We start from the raw sequence: 24,458 nt of genomic DNA, 5'->3' as shown, positions 1-24,458 counted from the left end.
ATGTTTCATGAAATTTAGTATAAGTATGCAGTGTCATAGATACATCTTTGAAGTTTATAACAAACCAAACCGTTTGAATATCGGTAAAAAATTAAGCAAGTTATGGTCATTTAAAAGTACATGCACCATTAAACTCAATGCTGAGTGAGCTCCCTGTGGTAAGATGGCTGCCAAATGCGGACGTTCCACTTAATTGACCAGCAGCGCGGGCGAGACATCTAGCCTTTATACATATCTATGGTGATGATGATCAGGTGTGGGAGAGTGGAGAATTATGGAAAATTGAGTCCAAAGGGAGATGACTGGGAAAAACGAAGGGAAACAGACAGAAAGAAAGAACGGGACTGTAACAGAATCAGTGGCTAATTGATGTTTACTTGTTTACTTAGCTTTGAAAGACTGGTGTGACTCATTATTATTGTATATTCAGTATGATTATGTCTTAATACTTGTGTAATAATTCTGTTCTTTTCTTAGATACAATTTAAAAAGAGATTCATAGCAATCGTGCTGATTGCTGCTGTGACAACTCCTTGTTTGCTATACATAGCCATAAAGTAGGTAAAACAATCGGACTACAATAACTGGTCGGTGGAAAGGCATAATAAAGTCTACAATAATTATTCAGTGGAAAGCTATTAAGATAAACAAATAAATAAAATATTTGGAAGCAGTTTCTTCTGATAGCATGCATGAACTATATTTTCAATAACAAAATAAGTAACATTTAACTGAAATCAATTCTGCCTTTTGTTCCACAGATGTCTATGAATTCAGAGGACTATCAGATCAGTCTTCAACAGGTGCAGAGAATGCTTCATGAAAATCAATAACAAAAATGGATCAAACCAATCAGCTGTTTGTGTATTATTATATATCATAAAAATTAATAGTGAATATGTGTTGTGGCTTTAAAAATGGATGTGCAGTATATAGATGTGTTGATGTGTTGCTACAGCATGTACATGAATATTAAGACATACAGATAATAGTGTCCCCACTTTGTACTTCCGGGGGCATCAAATATATCCATGTATTTCTTTATCCTTGTAACATCACTCATGCAGGTAATTGATGATTAAATAAATGTTAATTGTGAATGTGTTGGTCATAATTATTATTCGTTCTGAAAATTTCTTGAAGATCTAAAACAGTGGTTCTTAACGTTATTCCTGGAGGCCCACTGCCCTGCACATTTTGTATGTCTCCCTTATTTAACACACCTGATTCAAATCATCAGCTCATTAGAAGAGATCTCAATGAACTGAACTGAGTCTGCCAGATAAAAGAGACATACAAAACATGCAGGGCAGTGGGCCTCCAGGAATAACGTTAAGAACCACTGATCTAAAACATAGTATGTCTCTACAAATAATTATATTTAATAGCATAGGGGTGAGCGCCATTGGCACAAACTAACCCAGGGTTTATTGTAACACAGTTGTTTTCCATATAGTTACACAGGGCTGAGCCTAATCTGTGCTTTTTATCTTTTTGTTTTACGGTTGGAAGATGATATCCTGCAAATTTGTGAAATGTTTTGAAGGGTTTGAATTAAGATACTGAACAACGTGTTTTGGAAAATTTAAGTAAATTCTTCATGATTTTATAATTTTCTGAATTTGGTTTGTCAGTCACCAAATCCAATCTTATGTTATCTTATTTAGTCACTTGTTACTTAAAAACATAACACCATTTTGAAACATTTCTACAACTTGTAGTAACATTTAGCTAAAATTGAAAATATTTTTTACACAGCGGAGTTTGTTGTAAAGCTAAGCTTCCAATATGCAATGATAATAATGAAAACAATGTAAATTTCATTGAAAAAAATGATAACTATAAATACAATAGAAGGGGAAATAGTTGACAGTTATGATTTTTTTTTAATTGTGCAACCCTTTCAAAAAAATCTTTCCATATACATTGATGCATAATAGACGGATTGTGAGATGAAGGATGGATGAATAAATGTGTTGATATAGACAGATGTACAAACCATATACACCTCTATATACAGTAGACATTTAATAGTATTGAATTATTTGTGTTCAAACTGAATTTTCTAGCAAGTGTTACAACAACCTCTTGTCTGTTACAATTAACCCCACCCATGGGGTAAGGTGTAACATTTGCATTTCTGTTACTTTTGGTGTAACTTTATAAGAACGATAGGTTTCACAAACAAACTTGAAGTGTTTACAGAGATGTGTGTGTTGATTGTGTAAAAATATGATTAATCTATCTTGAATATTTTTTTTATGGTTGGGCCTTAACCAAAATGCGTTAGGTGGTGCAGTGCTTTTTCCTCCTTTTTTGGTTGCCCTGTAATCATGGAAAAATATGCCTCCATGCAGTCTCCCAGGTACAAGGCCTTTTTCCTGCTATTAAACTACATATTTGTGACAACCTTTGGTCGTTTGTCCATTTCACCAAATATGACCAATAGATGCATTTACTAAATTAGCACCTCTAACGGCAGCAGGTGAAACTTATAATATTAGGTTTTAAAATTATATTTTGGGCTATAATTTTGCTATGATGACATGTACTGGGATAAGATTTTCAATTTAAACCGTCAGGATTAATTGTATTTTATAACACATTAAACCAGTGGTTCCCAAACTTTTTGCAGCATGCACCCCTTTATAGTGTTTGACACCTGTCAAGCACCCCCAACACCTTACTCTGGTTAAACTTAACATTTTTAATTGCAGTAACTAAATACAAATATTCACTGTAGATTAGAAAACAGCTAAAATTTCACCACAGACTACACATAGCGGGTTTTTACTTTCTGCATCACCAATCCATGTAAACCCAAAAGCAATGTAACTGTCACTGTATTTGCGTTTTCTTACTTGACATTTTCTCACTCTGGCATGAAGGCCTATTTCTCTTGACCAGTACATCTCTGTTAGGTTTCTCTGTTCCCGCCTCTTCACTTTGTTCATTATCATCTGTTCCCGCCTCTTCACTTTGTTCATTATCATCCGAGTCCCTTTGATCGGGTTTTTCTATATATTCAGCGCCGTGGTCGGAAGAGGCTGATGTAGATGGCTCATTCCTGTCCTTTGATTTCATTAAAGTGCCCGTTTTTAACCAGGTGTCCACTTTGATGAATGTAGTAAGTGAAAAAATAAATGAACGAATTATCAGTTAGCACCTAATATAAAGAGTACGGGGCTATTGTGACACAGACGTGCTTGTAAAAGGAAATTAAATCAGAAGTAATTTATAGCTTGTAATGTGAAATTGTATTTCTTAATAAAACTTTCCCATGTGAAGTTTACCACAGTTAAATAAGTAAAAATAATAAAGAGCCAATCTTTTCCCCCGCCATTACAAACATTCCCTCGCGCACCCCCGACGGTCAGTCTGCGCACCACTAGGGGTGCACGCACCCCAGTTTGGGAACCACTGCATTAAACTATTCAGGCATTTAGGGTAAATAACATACCTATTTATTTATTATATGATATAAACACAGCACACAAAACAGTCACAAATTTTAAAAATTTACCGAGATCAAACAATCGATTTATTTTAAGAAAAGATGCAAAAGTGATGACAATCCGCTGTAAATATCAGATCTGGTGTACACTAATTCAAAAACTGCCGCCAAAAGAAGCGATGATACGTCATCTATGATTGTGCAAAGGTATTGGCTCTCGTGTGTCTCATAATTGATTGAATCAATACATTAGCTAAAAATGTGAAGCACTATTGGCTCTTGTGAGCGACTACGTCATGGTTTATGTTTGAATGAGATCTGACGTTTTGATCACGTTTGAGTTCTTCTTATAAAGTAATCTTCTGGCTTCAATTTGCAAGGTTTGCAACGCGAATGGTTTGTAATAATTTTACTGTTTTATGCAATAAATACCTGACTGTACTTTTACTTGAGTTTTGTGTTTTATATGGTTGAGAAGTGGTTGGGTTTAGGGTAAGGGTGAGGGTGGGGTTAGATGCTCCAAAATATCTTTAAAACCAAACATGTTTATGAAACCGTTTCTACATTTACAAATTCATAAAAAAAATGTGTCTGATGTACAAGGAAAAAACCTTAAAACGTAACAACAGGTTGTATACACTATCAAAAATAAAGGTACAAGCTATCATTGCGGCAGGAACCTTTAAAAAAGGTCCTAATATGTACCATTCAGGTACAAATATGTATCTTTGAACTGCCAATATGTGTCAGGAACAAGTCAGAGAGACGATTCAATTGCAAGTAAAATCTTTATAAGGAAAGAGAGTCATTAGATAACCAGGCAGGAAACACCCTCCACGGGCGAGCAGATGATGTCACACGAGTACTCGAAAGCCAGCGGGAAAACACCCTCCACGGGCGAGCTGGCGGTGCCCACTGTAGTGCCAGGAGACAGGAGATGTAGAGAGCGAGGCCGATAGCAAGGAGACAGTACCCAGGGCGGTGAGCGCAGCAGCTCAGGAGACCGGGGCAGATGGCAGGGTACTGTGATCTGAAACAAACAAAAAAAAGAAGCACACGAAAAGTATTAGAGACTAAACCACTGACAGCAAACTGCAGAACCAAAAACTGAAGAAGAAAACCAAGACTAGACAAGAGGTGAGGACTAAGAACAGTAAGAACAAACTCAAACAGTCCCGCACAGAACAAGAGATGGAGGGGAGCTAAATAGTGAACTAAAGAGGTGATAGAAAGCAGGTGCGCAAGAAGACGTGCTGCAACCAATTAATGGAATGACAAGAGAGAGGAGAAAACCCAATGACAGATACCCACGACTCATGAGGAGATTTGTCAAAGCATGTTGGTGTATGTGGTTTACGGGGACATCTCCATAAACGCAATGCATTTTATACTGTACAAACTGTTATATTCTATTCCCCTAACCTACCCCAATCCCTAACCCCAATTTCACAAAAACATGTTGCCAGTCTTTAATCTATGAAAAACTACCATTTAGTATGTTTTTTTAGCGTTTCAGTTTATGGGGAAACTCTCTGTGTCCCCGTAAACCACGTTTATACAATAGCATAATAAACATGTCATTATACACTATTCATCCTCGTAAACTACATAGACCAACCCACAGACACACACATACACACACACACGTAAACGTAGATTTTGCATCTGAAACCGATTCTTTCTAAAAACTCCGGCCAAAGTGGATATTTTGAAAACCTTCGTTTGCAAGCTTGCATGTAAACTGAGACAAACGAATGTTTAGGCAGCCAACGTCAAAGTATGCGTCAGAGCTCACACCTACGTCAAAAGTGCGACCTATGTTTACATGTGACTGCTACTCTGAACGGTTCCATGATCACATTTATGTTCGTGCAAACTTGTTTCATGTGTTTGTATTTGCAAATACAGCTGCTCCATTATGTTGAGGAGCAGAGACGAGTGCTCGAAGGTCATAAATCTTACGCATGTTCGAATTCATGCGGCGCTGCAAGAACCGACAGGCGGATGATGTCAACGTACCGCGAGTTGAGAAATCACACGTAGAGGTCTTATTTCGAATCGCTCTCGTTGTACTTTTAACCAGCGCCGACGGTGATTGGCTTACGTTGACGTGAGCTTCTCATGACGGCATATATGCACGGGTACGTGTAAATTGACATGTTTGCACAGTATTATTTTTGAAACCGGTTGAAATGTCCGTTTATGAAAACAGCCGCCCACATGTAAACGTAGCCTTATTTGTGAATAGGTATTCAGGCCAATCACAACGTACTGGTTAGCTGGCCAATCGGAGGACACTGCACTTTTCAGAACTATGAGCTTTGTACAAAATCAATGCATTTCAGTAAGGCAGGGCATAAAGAAGCAACAATATGGTGTACGGTATGTGGAAAATAATGTGTTTTTATCCATAAACCACGCAACCACCTTGTATTACATCAAATACACAAAATAACATTGTTTTTAGCAATGTAATAGGTGCTCTTTAAAGAAAATTTCCATATGTTTCTATTTTACTGGGTATATTTTAAAAAAATAAAATTTTGCTGAAGAATGTTTAGTTTGCAAAACTCTGACAACAACAACTATCTAGTCTAAAATCTAGTCTAAAACATTTTTTAAAGAATTTGAAAGAAATGGAAGTAGTCAGCTGTTGCAGCTTTCATCCATTCATTCTCTTATCCAATCATAAGCAGTGTGCACTTTCTATATCTCCTAATAGCTGTTACTGTTGCTTGTGTTTTCACTCACCCTCACCACCACTACTAGTTTACATCCCTTTCCTATTGACAATCTGTGGGTCCTTGTTCTCCAAGCAGGACCTGACTGTTTACACAAGGATCTGTTATTGAACAATTGTACTGTGTTTTGGCAAAAAAACTGAATGACAAAATTCCTGTATTTCATTATTTTATTTAAGTGTCAAGATCATAAGGTCGACAATTTTACAAGATATTGGAAGCAATGATCACAGTGAATTTCTGTCCTAAAGCTCAAAGGCCTTATAGGTTTTATCAGTATTAGGTAGAGCTCAACTCTCTATTCAGAACATTTTACTTCCTCTTTTGTAAACACAAGCATTTCTTAAGATAACCATTGACATTTTAATGCGGCCTTGCACTTTGCACCTATGTATGCACTTGCTGTTTTGCAAAAACTGGAATTCTGTTAGACTGAACTTTGTCTGTCAAAGCCTCTCTTACAGATAAACAATAATCAAAGCACTTATAAAATTATCTGAGCAAAATAAGTAAACAAATAGAAATAAACAAGTTCCAAAAAATTCCTTACAACTGTGTTTCATATTAATAATAACCTTAAAAAGTCATGAAATTGCAACATCTGAACACCAAAGGTTTGGCAAACAAAAACAAACTATTTAAATTATTGAATCTTGATTGTAAAGGTATTTCTTGAATGCACTGAAAGTTGTTTGAAATGCATAAATACTATAATAATAGGCCAGCTAGTGTATGCAGTCTGTTGTGTGAACATAAGGAATAGCAGGAAGTTATACATTTGGAAACATATTTATGTGTTATACCAGAAATGTGGGCTAGTAGGATTAATCCCACGTTAAAAATACTCACAAAGGAACCACGGGTAGGGGACGCAATGTGGATGCCCGAGCCAAGCACATAGGTTCTCGAGAATGCAGCTAGTGAAAGGCTGACAGCCGATGCTCTGCAACATCAGCTGGCAAGGTAGCGAAGGAGGGTCAAATCAAACCATTACGCATTTTTGACCGGATTGCCTTCCATGCCAACACTTATCGTGTAGCGTCAGTTGGAGGCTGCAAGCTGACATGCGAGCCAATGCTCAGTGATCTCCCAGGTGAGGAGAGAACACGAGAGGAGACCGGCACAAACACTTTAAAAATCTAATGAACGTATTAGGTGTCGCCCAACCAGCAGCACTACCCAGAGACCGTGCGAGTGGAATTAGCGGCACTACCGGTGACTACCCGTGCTTGAGCCGCTGGAGCACACGCAGCTACAGTGTGTGGTGTGACACTGACCTGAGCCCGCTGAGGGTGATGGTGGTCCGGTCTCCTGCACGGAGAGCGCAGACTCCGGGAAGCACCTGCTGATGATAGAAGAGAAGGATTAGCGGGAGTGTGCCCGCTCACAGCTCTCTCGATCCTCTGGAGACCTGGAAAAGAGATAGAAATGCACTCTTTTTGTGGTTTTGTGGGTGCCACTGAAAAGCCGGCGGAACAAAAACCAAACGAAACCAAAGATTTTCCGCCAGGCTAATTTCAGACTGTGGTAAAAAATATTAATTACTACTGCCCCTTACTGGCTATCCCACCGCTGCCACCAATTGTGAGAGTCATGGCCAGAGGGTTGAAAAATACACAAGGGCAGTAGCTTCATGCAAAAACATTTTGAAAGATTATTGTCTCAAATACAAGGCAACCATATACAAAGTAGCAAAAAAATCCAAGAATAAACCAAAAAATAGAAAAAATAAACAAAATAGAGTAATACAAAAATGGAGCTAATAATGGTTGTCTCTGCATATGCCTCTCAACAATAAAATACCAGAAGTCCAAAACTGCAGTTAGAACATGTTCACTCCAGACCCACAAATAACAACTAAACTACAACATGCAAACACAACCCTCTTATACCTTCTTCTTCTCTTGTTTTTATTGGCGGTTGGCAAACAACTTTCGGGTGCATTTACCGCCACCCACTGATCTGGAGTGTGGACTAAAGATCTATACTAACAGGGGCTGAATCCGAAACCGCATACTGCCATATAGTAGGCAAAAAGCAGTAGGCGAACGAATAGTATGTCCGAAACCTCAGTATACGTAAAAGGGTAGGCGAGAATTAGCGGGATTTTGGACTATTTCTCGCGAGATTCAGAGGCACGTGTACTTAAGTATCGTCCGAAACCGCGTACTTACTGAAAATGTAATAGGGGAAACAGCACGTGAACAGAGTAGTACGTCCGAATCCTCAGTATCCATAAAATCAGTAGGCGATAAATCCCCGGATGCCCTACTGAGTCCGCCCAGATTCTGAAGCGTGCATCGGATGGACACTTCTATCCCAGCTTTCCCATGATTCCACGGGAAGCAAAGCAATAGACCAGAGACCAGCCAATCGGGTGATTTCGATATGTTACACAGGACTCCTCAGCACCCTGAAAGACCCAGGATATACCACAAAGTGCTCAGCTGATTCATGAAAATAAAGCTGAATTGTCACAGCTGTGTTGAGATGACAGTAAATATGTGATGGTTTGTTAGAAAAATACATTTGAATCAAGTTTTGTTTTATATGGGATTCACTTCTATACGTTTTCATTTATTGTGATGGTTTTATTCATTCATTTTGTATTCATGTTTCCTGTTGTAAGTAAATACAAGAGATTGCTTCACTAAAATGTATATAATCACATTGCCTGCATTGTCTAGTTTGTATTCAAGCACAGCTGTCATCTGACAATAGATATAAAATTACAATCTGCTTGTTTTACTTATTTTTGTCCACTACAAAATTATGTAATATATCTGTAACACTGACAGAGACCGTAGTAGAGTTGTCAAGTTACTAATGCAATCAGGTGTTAGTGCACCTGTCCCTCATACACACACCCTTTCTTGTGGATGCCAGTGGTTTGGTCTGGACCGTCGTTAAGAATGGTATAAATAAGACTGTAGTTTCCGCCCGGACCCCTCTTAATGACAGACCAACATCAGAAACTCGGCCACCATCAAACACACAAAAGAACATGGTAAGAAAAGTTTGTGTTGGCGAAATGAAGCATCGAATCAAGCACCGATACTTCCCTTACTGTTTCGAACCATGATTCAATGCCTCAACGTGGGTGTCGAAAACAGCGCCATCTTTTGGATAATAAAACATATAGCAGTCGCTTCTGGAAGAAGCTCCGTCAGTGAAGCAACAAGCTGATGAAATTCAGATGAATATTAACATTATGTGTACAAATAAAGCTTAGACAACATGTGTGTGAATGGTCAATATAATAAAATTATTTACTGATGTCACACGGTGACGATTTTAAGGGGCGGAACTATCGATGGGGAAGATAAGTTCCGCCCGGAAGTGTTTCCCACCCGGACGGCAAAGCGGAGACACCGGAACTTCCGGTAAGCGCCGCGAGGCAAAATCAAGCGTGATCAAACACAGGTGTGAGCAATGAATGTAGCGATTGGGGATTGGAGGATACACAGGTGAAGAGGGATATATAAAGGAGCCTCAAACACAAAGATGGGCAGTTCAGTTCAGTGCAGTGAGTTCGTTGTTGTGTTGGTAGCAGCTGGGATCTCGTTGTCGGATCGCTCCGGTATCACAGAGTGAGGATTTGGGCTAAGTCACGCTGGTAACGATAGGAGTCTACGGTTTGCTGGGAATAAGGACAAGAAGGAGAAGGAGACAGAGGCTGAGTATACGATTATTGAAGACTTTGAGAAACGAGTTGCTTTGTGTACATCATTGATGTGTGTGTGTGATGTTGCTAGAAGTCAACTCACCGTAAGTGTACTGAAGGAAACGGCAGTTGTGGATATACATCGGGGTGAAGAGGAATTTCTCCGTCCTAAGGAAGTAAACAAAGGAGAGCAACCTTCAATATTGTGAGTACTCAGTATCTGATACAGTGTGTCATTGTGGAATGCTTGTTCAACGTGTATTGTGAGCCTTCAGTGTATGAGACTACGGCCCTACCACGGAGTAGAGTGGTGGGAGAGCCGGGGCGCAACGATCCAGAGAGGAGTGAAGGGCCACAGCAGCGACATCTATACCACTGGCCTGCAACACCACCTGCCAAATCGGTCCGAAGACAGTCTAAGGAGGTTGGGGCTGCGACCCTATTTTTTCACGTAGAAGAGTGAAGAGTGCTGTGGGTGAGTCTGAAACTTTGCTGTGAGAATACACTTTAAATATTTGCAGTGTGATGCTGTGTGGTGTTGTCAGTAGCCCCCTTCGCTGAACTTGTCGTGAGAGAATGAGAGGCTGTGGAGGCTGGAAATTTACTTACAGTACATGCTGTGTGTGATCCTTGTGCTGGAGCTTTACGTAAAGCGCTCCTTGTGACACTCCTTGGACGTGGCCTGATTCGGTGGAACGGTGGTGAAGGACATTGACATACCAGACTGTCGTGAGTAAAACAACCATTAAGAAGTACTCTGTGTGTATGTTGTGCTGTTGTATGCAGGGTGGCCTAGATTAATAGCACCTGCTACGGAGCCTCTACAAAGGTGCGCCCCTGTCCAGTTCTCGGTAGTCGAAGTGGAAGAGAGGAGAGGGCAGCGTTCGGCTCGGCGTGACAGTGTTGGATTTCCCCCGCTGACAGTATCAGAGGCTTTTGGGAAGGTCGTGCCACGACGCTTCGCCATCTTAAAGTTTGGAATATATCCACCAATTGATTAAAGTGCAACCACCGTAAGTCCACCATCCCCGAACCGTGGCCATTGTTGTAGTTATCCGTTGAATGTCCAAAAGTTACCATTGCCTGAGGAAATCGAGGAGACGGAGTGGCTAAAGCTAATTTACCCTTGTTCCACTTGTAAAGAGCTGCCAGTAGTGACTAGAGAAAGCCCCAGTGTCTGAAATTAATCCTCTGTGTTACAGCTATAAGCCTACAGCAGGAGAGAGAGAACCAGAGTCTGTTACCGTGAGATACCTACATGTGTGTGGTTTCCAGTGCCCAGTGTAAGTCCCAGTGTCTGCAAACTAATCCTCTGTGTTACAGCTATCAGCCTACAGCAGGAGAGAGAACCTAAGGACATTACCTGTGAAATACCTACCTGTGTGCGATCCCGAGTGACCTCTGAATGTTCCAGCATCCGCAAGTTAACCCTCTGGGTTACAGCTATAAGCCTACATCAGGAGAGAGAGAACCAGAATCCGTTACCGTGAGATACCTACCTGTGTGTGGTTTCCAGTGCCCAGTGTAAGTCCCAGTGTCTGCAAACTAATCCTCTGTGTTACAGCTATCAGCCTACAGCAGGAGAGAGAACCTGAGGACATTACCTGTGAAATACCTACCTGTGTGCGATCCCGAGCGACCCCTGAACGTTCCAGCATCCGCAAGTTAACCCTCTGGGTTACAGCTATAAGCCTACATCAGGAGAGAGAGAACCAGATTCCGTTACCGTGAGTTACCTACCTGTGTGTGGTTCCCAGTGCCCAGTGTAAGTCCCAGTGTCTGCTAAATAATCCTCTGTGTTACAGCTATCAGCCTACAGCAGGAGAGAGAACCTGAGGATATTACCTGTGAAATACCTACCTGTGTGCGGCCCTGAAGCGACCCCTGAACATTCCAGCATCTGCTAATTAATCCTCTGTGTTATAGCTATCAGCCTACAGCAGGAGAGAGAGAGTTTGAGTTCAGTAACCGTGGGATACCTACCTGTGTGTGGCCCTGGAGTGACGAGTGAACGTCCCAGCGCCTGTAACGTAAGCCTTTGTGTGACAGCTGTACGCCTACGACAGGATAGAGAGCCCGAGTTCATACCTGTGTAACACTTACCTGTGTGCGGTCCCGAGCGACCAGTGTAAGCCCCATTGCTTTGTGAAGTAACCCTCTGTGTTGCCGCTGTAGTCCACTGCAGGAGGAGAGAGCCTGAGTCTCCATACTGGTGAAGCACTTACCATTACGACCTCCCGGGTGAGAGCGAAAGCTCCAGTGCCTGCGACGATCACCTGCCCGCAGAAGGAAAGGGCCCGAGTTAATTCTGTGTACTTACCTCACACCATCCGAAGGCACCAGGTATTTGTGTTCCCTTGGGCGCGAAGACATTGAACTGTTCTGTTTTTCTATCTGCCTCCAGGAGAAAAGGAGGGCGCCACGGGATCAATAAAACAAGGCGGAGGAGCCTTGCCCGTCTCTCCCCTTAGTGTCTTGGACCCCGGACACCTGCCCCCCCCCCTTTTTTTGTGCCACGGCCCACCTGGATGGCAGAATAAGAGGCCTTATTTTTAATCTTACCCCCTCCCGTTTCCCATACCTTTCTTTTAAATAACTTAAATAAAATTATATTTTTATACTTACTTGCACTTGTGTTGTCTGGTCATTGGGTTGGCTTTGGGACCTCCTCGAGGTGGAAACTAGAGGAAGGGGTGCGGCTCGTTTACATCAGTGGTCCGCCCCAACCTGTGACAGATTTTGGCGTAGTCGGCAGGGTTCCACCTCGAGTTGAGCGACCAAGGTCTCCCAATGGCCGACAACGAAGTGCATGAGGCCCCACCCCGTGCCATGCCAGTATTTGTAGGCAACCCCTGGGTACAGAAATATGGAGGAGCAGAATCAGAAGTATGTCTGTCAGAATGGAAAGCCCAACTTGAATATTTAGCCGACCTCCAAGGATTAAGTGTTGCACAACGGTTGCAGTTCGTGCTGAACTCGTTAGAGGGGGAAGCACTGCGAGAAGTCCAGGCCGCCCCGGAAGCTGTCCGAGCCACCGCCCAAACGATCTTTCAATTTTTCACGGAACAATATGGCGATCACACCCCTGTCGCTGTTCTCTCTGACATTTCTTCATTTGTGACAGAAACAGAAAAGCAGCATGAATATCAATTCGTTCATACAACGAAGCAATAAAATGTTTTGTTAAACTAGTGACAAAACCAAATCCAGACAAAAATAAATTGGTAAATATTTTATAAACTATTTTGTTTTAGAGACAGGCTGTCCAGTTGTCTTCATTCTTTTGAAACATGTGGCCACTGTCAAGTCCTCATGTGTTAATTAAACTCATCTCAGTTTTTTGACCCAGACCATTCATGTCCCTTTCTAACTAAAATAATAATTCTTACAGTGAGGAAATAAGTATTTGAACACCCTGCTATTTTGTAAGTTATAGAAATCATGGGTCTGAAATTGTCATCGTAGGTGCATGTCCACTGTGAGAGACATAATATAAAAAAATCCAGAAATCACAATGTATGATTTTTGTAACTATTTATTTGTATAATACAGCTGCAAATAAGTATTTGAACACCTGAGAAAATCAATGTTAATATTTGGTACAGTAGCCTTTGTTTGCAATTAACGTGGGGAAACGTTTCCTGTAGTTTTTCACCAGGTTAGCACACACTGCAGTAGGGATTTTGGCCCACTCCTTCACACAGATCTTGTCTAGATCAGTCAGGTTTCCTGTTGCTGAGAAACACGGAGTTTGAGCTCCCTCCAAAGATTCTCTATTGGGTTTAGGTCTGAAGACTGGCTAGGCCACACCAGAACCTTGATATGCTTCTTACAGAGCCACTCCTTGGTTATCCTGGCTGTATGCTTTGGGTCATTGTCATGTTGGAAGACCCAGCCTCGACCCATCTTCAGTGCTCAGAGGGAAGGAGGTTGTTCCCCAAAATCTTGCAATACATGGCCCCGGTCATCCTCTCCTTGATACAGTGCAGTCGCCCTGTCCCATGTGCAGAAAAACACCCCCAAAGCATGATGCTACCACGCCCATGCTTCACAGTAGGGAAGGTGTTCTTGGGATGGTAATCATCATTCTTCTTCCTCCAAACACGTTTAGTGGAATTATGACCAAAAAAATTATATTTTGGTCTCATCTGACCACATGACTTTCTCCCAGTCCGAGGGAGATTCACAGTCATGTTTAGCTTCTTCCATTTTCTAATGATTGCTCCAAAAGTGGACCTTTTTTCAACAAGATGCTTGGCAATTTCCCTTTCCAGCCTTGTGGAGGTGTACAATTTTGTCTCTAGTGTCTTTGGACAGCTCTTTGGTCTTGGCCATGTTAGTAGTTGGATTCTTAATGATTGTATGGTGTCTTTATGCAGCTAATGATCTCAAACAGGTGCATCTAATTTAGGATAATACATTGAGTGGAGGTGGACATTTTAAAGGCAGACTAACAGGTCTTAGAGGGTCAGAATTCTAGCTGATAGACAGGTGTTCAAATACTTGTTTGCATCTGTATCATACAAATAAATAGTTAAAAAAAATCATATAATGTGATTTCTGGATTTTTTTAGATTATGTCTCTCACAGTGGATATACACCTATGATGACAATTTTAGACCTCTCCATGATTTGAGAACTTGCAAAATGGCAGGGTGTTCAAAAATTATTTATTTTCCTCACTGTAATGCTCTTTTCTGATATAATAGGACCCAGAAGCTGAAGTTGAGAAGCTAAAAGGTAAATTATTATCTCTACATACTAGTAAGTCATTTACTTAAAATTTGGCATTCAGCAGATACTTTCATCCAAAGCCGCTTACAAAAGCGAGGAAAAAAGCGATTTGTCACTGCACATTTTTTTTGTTGACTGAGACTTTCAAAATTGATTCATACAGCTTGTGTGCTATTTTCCTCTAAGGCCCTATCTTGTTTTCAGGAAGAGACTGACATGTAAATGTTAACATTCACTAATAATGTGCCCCTCTGTTAAAAACTCTTATGTACATTTACACATATTCAATTCTAGGCATAATACATGAAGATTATAAGAATAAGGCGAGTTTTGGTTTCTCTAAAATATACTTGGAAATACTTGCAGAAGCTACATTTTATTGCTAAAATGACTGGTGTGTTGTTGTAAAGTCTATAAACACTTTTGGTTTCACATGATGAAGTGAAAGTAAAAGTGACACAGATGACAAATGTTCATAGGATAGCAGCATACGGTAAGTTACAAATTATATTATCTGTCATTTATATTGATTTACTTCAGCAGAAAATTTTTATGTTAGGCTATATCTATTCATAGTGTGTGGGCCTATACAGTATGCTTGTTCACAAGACTTTTATGCACAATGTCCCTATTAGCTACTTGTAAAAAACACTTTTTGTTAAAAACAAAATATGCATATGGATCCATATTTTTGTATATTTTTAGCGTACACGTGACATTAATAGGCACAAGATTTTGATATAAATCCAAAGGCATATATGTGATGCTGCACTTTTGTGTAAGCTACATTAGAGATCTTTTCACAATTCACAATTCAATGTATATAAAAAATACCTTGGTGTCTTAAAACCTTCAGTAAATGAGCTAAAGGTAACTGATGAAAAGAATGAACATGGGTAACTGTACATTGTTTACATAGCCTACGCTGTTGTCAGTACAAAGAAAATATTGTATATATTTTTATTATAGTTTGGCGACATCTAATGGACACTTTTTCGAACAAATGTGACCCTGCCTGTGAAAACACAGCTCAAGTATTTTTTTGTTAAATTTACTATTTTAAGATAAATAATCCTAATGTAAAGATCATTCTGTAAAAATACAATCTTGATACCTTTAATACTGACTGTAAAGCCACGTCAAAGAATACAATCATAGTGAAATTAATGGTTAAACTTTGATGCTCCTTATCTCATGATTATGAGATTTTAGCCTGGTTTTCACAGGTAGGGTCATAAATGTTTACTGGTTATGCCTAAAATATATCCTAAGTGCTTCTCAATATATAGAATTAACCTTCTAAGACTCAAAATTTGGTTTGGCTTGCATTTTTGATTTCTTCCAGCTATAAAAACCAATAAATATAATAACCAAATATTTTTCTCTGAAGCTGTGTAATTGTCCACGTTTGTTTAGAACAGGTTCCAGTTATACAAAATCTTCTCTTAACTTTAACACATTTTTTATTTTTATTTTGATTGGCTCATTTGCTTTGATTTAGTTACTTAAATCTATAGTCTTATCTTGCATATAAATTAATTACTGTTCATTAACTGCTAAAGATTCAGACTATATGTATATTGAAAGAACCTGTAAGTAATAAGCATATTACTGATATACAGTTTATTCCTGTTTACTAATGATATACAAATTTTGGTAAGCTATATGTGAAAACTGAAAAGACTGGAATGAATGGAATAAAATGTAAAGCAAGAGTAAGATCACAAAGAGAAACAAACCAGAAACAACGCATACAATAGAGAATTACAAAAACACAAGCAAACATATTACAGTGGTTTTACTTTTTTTTATTAACATTTTTTTAGAATTGATTCATGTTAAACTAGTGACAAAACCAAGTCCAGACAGAAATTAATTGAGTGAATATTTTATAAACTATTTTGTTTTAGAAGCAGGCTGTCCAGTTGTCTTCATTCTTTTGAAAGATGTGGTTACTATCAAGTCCTCATGTGGTAATTAAACTCATCTCAGTTTTTTTTCCAGACCATTCATGTCCCTTTCTAACTAAAATAATAATACTTAATTCTATTTTCTCATATTATAGGACCCAGAAGCTCAAGCTGAGAAGCGAACAGGTAAATTATTATCTCTACATACTAGTAAGTCATTTACATAAGATTTAGGCATTCAGCAGATACTGTCATCCAAAGCGACTTTCAAACGCAGGGAAACAGCAAAGCGATTATTCATTAGTCATTATTTTTTTGTTGACTGAGACATTGAAAATTGTTAAATTGCATTTTTTTGTAATTTGCAGAAAATGGTAAATTACAAACAATCAGCAATACAGTACTGTTAGAAAAATGGTCCTATATGTATCATACTACAGATATGTATATATTTGGTACTAATAGTTACCTTTGAAATACTAATATGTTTTTGTGGTACTTAAAAGCTCTCTTGAACTAAGGTGTAAAGCTATACTTTAGAAAGGGTATAGGCCCAGTGACAGCTGGGGTACATAATGTATAACCTTTTTTCCTGACAGTATATCTGATCTTATTTTAACAGTATGTGAAACAGGAGACAAACAGAAGACCACATTGTTTGAAGAAATAGATGCATTACTGAAGGACAAAGGTACATTTACCTATGGCAGAAATATTCTGCATTAAGAGCAACATAACAGTTTCTTTTGTTTGGTTAAGAATATGTCTACACATTAACATCAGTAAATTAATAAATGTTAATAATAAAATTTAAACTTAACAACAAATTTGACTGACAAGATAGATTATTTATTGACATTATGATTATAAAAATAATAAAGAAGCTTTGTGTTAACATTGTGGTAAATGATCAATAAAAAATATTAAAATACAATGTATGCACACATGGGATTTTTTAGGCAGGACCATGCAAAAAAAGGGAGGGGCAGAAACAGTGTGCACCTATTGAGAATAAAACTTCACAGGGAAAATAAAACAATCGCTACTTCTGTTTCATGGTGACTTTAAATATATAAAAATTAATCAAGTAATAACATTAACAAAATACATATATTTAATAATAAAAAACATAAACCTTTTAAATATATTTTAAGTCTTGCTGTGCCATGAAGTTTTGAGGCAACCATGGATCCTGCCCCCTGGTTGGTACTGATCAATGACAGTATTCATGCACATTGTGATATATGTGACTTAACTTCCTAATGAAGTGTATAATGTGTATAAGCGTTGACTTGATACCCTTTTCTTTATCCCTTCTTCCAGAAGAAGCTATCGCATCAGAACTTCTGATTGTCCTGCTGGGCATGTCTGGATCTGGGAAAAGTGCAGCAAAAAGCATGTTATTTGGGCGAGATGAGATAAGCCAGGCTGGTGTCTCTACAGCCACTCAGAAGATAACAAAAGAGAGAGGAAGATTAGATAAAGACCAGGTGTCTGTGTTAGATACTCCTGACTGGTTCAGCTCTGGGCTCTCAATGGAGCAAATTAAGCAAAAAATACAACTCATTAGTATGTGTTCCTCTGGACCTTATGCTTTCCTTCTAGTTATACCAATAAAAAATGAGTTTACTGAAGAGGAAAGAGAGATGGTGAAGAATATGGAGCAGTTTTTAGAAGAGATATCCAGGGAGAGGGTAATGATCCTTTTCATTATCACTGATGAACAAGAAAATCAAAACATAGATCAGAGCAGCTTTCTCCAGCACCCGAGCTACCAGGAGCTGGTGAAAAAATGTGGTGAAAGATTTCATTTGTTCAGTTTTAGTCAGATAGGGAATAGAGCTCAGGTACCAGAGCTGCTGGAGAAGATAAAAAAGATGGTTGGAGGAAATGTCAGTGATGTCTGTAAGGAAGACAAGCACCAGACCACTTCTAAAACTGATACAGCTAATAAACCTAAAGATGAAAGGGAAATAAATTACATTCAAGTACAACTGCCTAAATCTCAGCGCACAGTTTGGACCTCAGAATTTCCAAAAATATAAAAAATCCAGAAGTGCTTTATAATCTGAAACAGAGGTTGCCAGAGAATTTAGAAACGTCTGACAGTTGTAATGACTTTGAAGTTCTTGATTTTACTAAATAAATCTGAAGAAAATCACTACTAGCACAAATGATCAAATTAGCATGTCTGTTCACATTATGAGCATTAAGAACAGCTTTAAACAGCAAAAACAACCAAATATATATAAACAATAACAATAAGGTAGATTATTCGGTATGTTATGAGTTGAACTATTGTATAATTTTTAAATATCTGTCAATGCCATCAAATTAATGTTTTGTTAGTTAATTATTTTTAGTAATACATTTTTTGCAATTGATGTGAGGTGTAGATTAAATGTGCTTTTTTTGAGGAAACTGTGTCTGTACTCAATTTCTTTAGTGCCACACAAAATTTAAAAAACAATGTTTACTGATACTGCCAGACAAATAAACAGACAGAATATAGAGAAAAGCAGCATGAATATCCCATATGGCTTTTGTGATATGTTCCTATTTTGTTTTCAGTTGCAGACTGACATGTAATTGTTAATAATCACTGAAAAATTCACATTTATCCATATTCAAGTAGGTATACCCTTACGAAAAAGAAGTTTATTCAAGTGTGCTATAAGTATACTTCTTTTAAACTTAAAATAAGAAAGTATACTTTCAGTTAACTTTTTGGGCCCTATCTTGCACCCAGCGCAATTGACTTTGTCAGTGACGCATGTATCATTCGTATTTTGCACCGGCGCACAGCGGGTTTTTCCCTCCACAAACGCACGTCGGCAAACTATGGAATGAACTTGTGCTCCCTGGGCGGTTCAGCGCAAAAAAAGAGGCGTGTTCCGGCACAAACCATCCCTGATGCTATTTTGCAGTTTCAAAAAACAATTGCGCCACTGACCAGAAAAAAAAAGTTTAAAGTCAGTGGCGCGTTGCGCGTGGTTCATTATGCTATTTTAAGGGCGCATGCTTGACCATAATGTAGAGCGTGCACAACGCGCACACACTTTGCTTATCTAATCTACACAGATGCAACAGTTATTTTTGCAAATCATAAATTGTTACACTAAAAAATATTAATACACGAGATAAGGGGAATCATATTGGTGAGCATTGTGGTAATAGTTTTTATTTATTGTGTGGCTGCGTTAAAATTTTTTTTGTTAAAATAAGTTTGTTGTGTGGCTGTATTACGTTTATTTTATGTAAATAATAATTAAAATGTTTTCATAAGAAACCTTAATGTATGTGAACTTGATTTGTAAGAGTACTTTGGGGTTGGACCTTGCTTGCGTTTCTTGGGTCCGATTTCAAAGCCCCCAAACCCTTTCAGCGGTGAGGGTGGACGCAGCGATGTCCTCTGCTGGCATCAGGTCCTGAGGCAGATCCACCTCCCGTTACACGGCGTGCCCGATTTATGCTGGCATGCTTGGGATTCCCCCGTCTCCTGACATCATTGTAGCGCTTGGCGCAACGTCCTGGGCATGCCAGCTGATGAGACTGTGGCTATATCCTCTAAAGCGTGTTTAACCTACGCTGATTTGGGCGGGTTTCTCCCATCCCCATACAAAACAACTTATCTGTCTTTGACTGCTCTTACAAGAACGTGGGTCTCCTCGGCTGTAAACTGCTCCTGGCTTACGCCTGGTAAATCCGTCATAATAGCAACCCGCCATGGAACTTGCGCCCTTGCGTTTAAAGGGAATGTTGGATAGCGTTCTGATTAGGGCTGTCACTTTTTATTCGATATTCAAATATGCATTCGAACATGACGTGAAATATCCGTATTCGAACTATAAATAAACCATCCGGTTTTTAAAATGCCATTTAAAGTAACACCTCGTGGAGGCTGAGAGTGAGACCGGCGGTAAAAGTGCGCAAGAGAGGGAATCAAATTGAAACCTAATGTGCATGTCAAGATAGAATTATAGTTTGTATAGTTTTACGTATTATTGGTTATAAATGTTAAATATTATAGCAGAATAAAAAGCTTGTGTTAATATGTTCGCATTATGAAATTAGCATGTATGAAGATAATTTAATCATGTTTACAACGCAATGTAAACTTTATATTAAACAACAACAGAATTTGTCTTGTAAACAGATTTTAAATGATCATGTGCTGACTGTCACGCGTCACATAGACGACAGAGTCAAGTGAGATCTGCTTAACTCAGCAGTAAGTTTAATTTCATCTCTAATTTCGCTCTCTATCATTAAAAACGGTCAAGCAAACAGCACGCGCGCAGAGATAATGCACTTGTCAATGACGGCTCACAAACGCGCGAGATAGTATTTGTATGTGTGCTTGTTGTCGATGAGATTTCTTCTCACAAACAGGCTCAAGCGCGGGATATGTGTGCTTGTCAATGAATTATAAGCACGGAATTCCGCGGAATTCAGCGGAGTTTTCTGCCGAAATCTGCGGGCGCGGATTTCGTTTGGGCTTGGCTATATGCCTTACTCCTGCTGCTGTTTAAGTTGTCACCTGTTTTGAGTCGTTGTTATTCATAAGTTGATAACCTGCTGTTTAAAACATTAAGTAAAAAAAAAGTAATACAGACAGCCCCGTTTATGACTGTCACTGTTAATAAATTGAATCTCCATTACGTTTTTTTTTTTATGCGCGCGGGGGCACCTAGATATTCGAATATATTCGGATACATTGCATGATATTCGATATCCGTTCGAATTTGATTTTTCTCAAAAGTGACAGCCCTAGTTCTGATTGGTTTATTTGACGTTACGCCCAAACCACACCTATGAATACTGAACCTACTTCAGACCAACCCCTTATTGATTTGCGCCCGGCGCAAGAGTTATTTCTCACGCCGGGAAAATAGCAACAGCGCCCAAGATCCGCCCACAAACTCACTTGCGCGTTGCGCTTCGCACTTGCGTTTCAGATCGTTAAAATAGGGCCTTTTATGTACTTCTCTAAAATGTACTTTAGGTACTTCTCAGAAATATACTTAAATTGTACTAAAGTATACTTGACCTATACTGATCGAAATGTCTAAGTATATTTGGCCTATACTTGTTTACTGACATATACTTAAAAGTATAAAGTAAAAATGCAACAACAAAAGCTACATCAAGAAAGCTGCAAAAAGCCATATGATTAGCTTCATGTAACTTTGTTATCAGATCTTGGAATCCCCAGCCATCCTTCCTGTCATTGCCTGACTTCAATGTAACCTCCAGTGAAGAATCATCTGAGAAATAATACAAATTACTGAGATACAAAATGATAAACAAGTGTTGTATATTTAGTGTCTCACTAAACATTACATGGGCCTTTGGACAAAACATTTTGGGGCGGTTTCCCGGACAGGGATTAGACTAGTCCTAGACTAAAATAAATGTAAGAGCTGTCAAAACTGAAAACAACTTGTGCTGACATATCTTAAAATACATCAGTGCCCTTTGTTTTGCCTCAAAATGCACACAAGTAATGTTTTTAGTAAGGCATGTTTGTTAAACCTTGTTATATTTCCTAATTAAACTAAGGCCTAATCTTGGTTTAAGTTAATCCCTGTCCAGGAAACCGCCCTTAAATGCTTTTTTCATTTGTAAATGGATTTGAATAAAGGCATCTGCTATGTGAATAAACATACATTCAAATTTCTTCAACTGGATATTGTTTGAATACATAAACATTTACATAAGTGCCATTACAGGATTAATTTTTCACGTATTGAGTAATATTTAAAGGGCGATTTGCAGGTAAAATTTTTCAACGAATTTGTGCAATTTGCTTGTTGATAATAAACATTTAAACTGTTATCCATTGTATTTTATGTTGTTGGGTATCACAAAACCCGAAAAAGTATGAAAAAGTACAGCGGTTTGCAATGATTCTCCTTTCCCCCACAACGCACTGTATGACGTCACGCTGGGGAGAGAATTTCCCAAAGCCGCATTGAGAGCATTGAGAATGACTATAGAAAGACGAGTAAAGTACAGTTCTGATAGCGCAGATTATAGATAGATAGATAGATAGATAGATAGACAGACAGACAGACAGACAGACAGACAGACAGACAGACAGACAGACAGACAGATGGATAGGCTAGAGAGATAGGCAGACAGACAGCCAGATAGCATAACGTTAGCATATCTTCGTGTAGAAAGTAAACAAACAATTAACATACTCGTGCATGCTGGCTTGAGGGGGATGATCCTGCCTGAAATGGGTGTAACTTTATGCGATCTTCAGCACAAACGGTTTTGGCAGCATGTCTCTAATCCTGGAAGGTGAGTGAAGTACGTCACATCTGTTCGCGGGGACCAGCGACCCAAACGCACTCACTTTCTTACAACCAGTAGCGGAATGGCAATCGAGAGAGTCGGGACTTTTCCGGTGGGTCGATCTGATAATAGTTATACATTTCGAGTTAACACAGTCTGGCGGCGTGATATGCGTCCGGTTCCCGCAGCCCGCTGGTCAAACTGCTCAACCTCTCTGCTAAACAAAGTATATGAAAGTCCTCAACCTGTTCGGCAGGTCCAAACATGTACAGGATTTATAAAAATACGGTGATCAATGAGCGGTTCCTCCTCAAATGGCATAGTCTGTCGTGATGTAAAAAGCCGCCGAACGCCTGTTTATTACAGTATGTATGCGGTCGGATCCGAGTGTGCTGCAGCTGCTGACTGCTGCGTATAAAATGATCGTGTGATTCGTTATCGCATAAACAATATAACAAAGCATTCTTTTATTTCACAAAACAATATATTTGAGATATTATTTGATAGACTAGTAAGTGTGGATTAAGGATGTTTAAAAATCTCTAGCCTGGTGGTCAGGACATGAATGGATCAAATCAGCAGATTTGCGAAGTTTTATTTATTTCCACAGATATCATAAATAATAATTATCATGGTAACTTTGCAGTATAACACATTATATATTTACTACGATGTATATATGATTTCCAAATTGTATACGTAAGTATTAAACACCAATAAATGTCTCATATATCTCTATGGCTCTCAACATTATCTGTCTGCACAAGCGGAGGCTGTAGTTTCAGGACCGCAGTTTCAGGACCGCAGTTTTAGGACCCTCGTTTTTTTTAACAGCGCCATCTAGCGAAACTCTAGCCTCTGGTGGTGCAGGCAGATGCTACTCGAAAAAAGTGCCACAAATGTATATTTTCACCCAATTTAAACTACTTTTAAAGTTTTAGATGTTTTTAAAGGTTTATTACACCCAAATACTGCTTTCTTTATTTAAATTAAATCTGATTTTTAGGAATGTTAAGTAATTATTGGCTCTACGTTGCATTATTTAATAACTCATCAAGTAAAATAAACAAGGAATCGTGTACTTTAGCCTTTTTAGTCAATCACATATTCAAGAACAGAGGGAATACACAAGGATGACTCTGGGGTAGATTTAAAATTTTTGTATTTATAAAATTATATATTGCAACAGTTGAATTTGAACACACACAAAAAAATAGTGTTTAATTGTTTTTTCATGTTAGTTCACAATTCATTAACCAACTATCAAGTATTACTAATTGTTGAAATTAACATTAACAAATATTAATAAATGCTGTATAAGTGCAGTTTATTATTAGTCCATGCAATTAATGTAGTTAACTAATTAACCTTATTGTTAAGTGTTACCCAAATTTGTTAATGATGTGAACAACATAAGAACTGCATGGACAACGTCTTCACTGACTCCTAAGTGAGAGAAAGATAAAGAAATGAATGAAACCAGGAACATTTAGTTGAACATGTTCAACAACTCTTTAATTTTTGATTTCAAACTTTATATCAATCTTCATACCAAGTAATGTTCATATTAGTATTGCATAGTGTTCATTACAGGATCAAATGTTCTTGAAACATTCATGTCAATAAAGCACATCTGAGCAGATAAAAAATAA

At 38.7% G+C, this 24,458-nt stretch overlaps 2 protein-coding genes across 3 annotated transcripts in view; one reads left to right on the top strand and one right to left on the bottom strand.

Annotated features, from left to right (window-relative positions):
* znhit1 (zinc finger, HIT-type containing 1) overlaps window positions 1-24,458 on the bottom strand; it is a 299,763-nt gene that overhangs the window by 228,228 nt on the left and 47,077 nt on the right. The window lies entirely within an intron of this gene.
* LOC135748780 (GTPase IMAP family member 7-like) lies at window positions 15,022-23,513 on the top strand. Its single transcript, XM_065267066.2, has 5 exons — window positions 15,022-15,086; window positions 16,504-16,566; window positions 16,659-16,689; window positions 17,126-17,194; window positions 17,827-23,513. The coding sequence occupies exons 2-5, from the start codon at window positions 16,540-16,542 to the stop codon at window positions 18,546-18,548; spliced, it is 849 nt and encodes a 282-aa protein (XP_065123138.2). The 5' UTR covers window positions 15,022-15,086; window positions 16,504-16,539; the 3' UTR covers window positions 18,549-23,513.

Source organism: Paramisgurnus dabryanus, chromosome 5 (assembly GCF_030506205.2).
Source record: "Paramisgurnus dabryanus chromosome 5, PD_genome_1.1, whole genome shotgun sequence".
Classification (NCBI taxonomy): Eukaryota; Metazoa; Chordata; class Actinopteri; order Cypriniformes; family Cobitidae; genus Paramisgurnus; species Paramisgurnus dabryanus.
This window is presented reverse-complemented; position numbering and strand designations above follow the sequence as displayed.

Coding starts and splice junctions, on each gene's coding strand:
- LOC135748780 (XM_065267066.2), top strand. CDS start 16,540: ATGTGGTTACTATCAAGTCCTCATGTG. Junction 16,567..16,658: donor TACTATCAAGTCCTCATGTG/GTAATTAAACTC, acceptor CTCATATTATAG/GACCCAGAAGCTCAAGCTGA. Junction 16,690..17,125: donor TCAAGCTGAGAAGCGAACAG/GTAAATTATTAT, acceptor TTATTTTAACAG/TATGTGAAACAGGAGACAAA.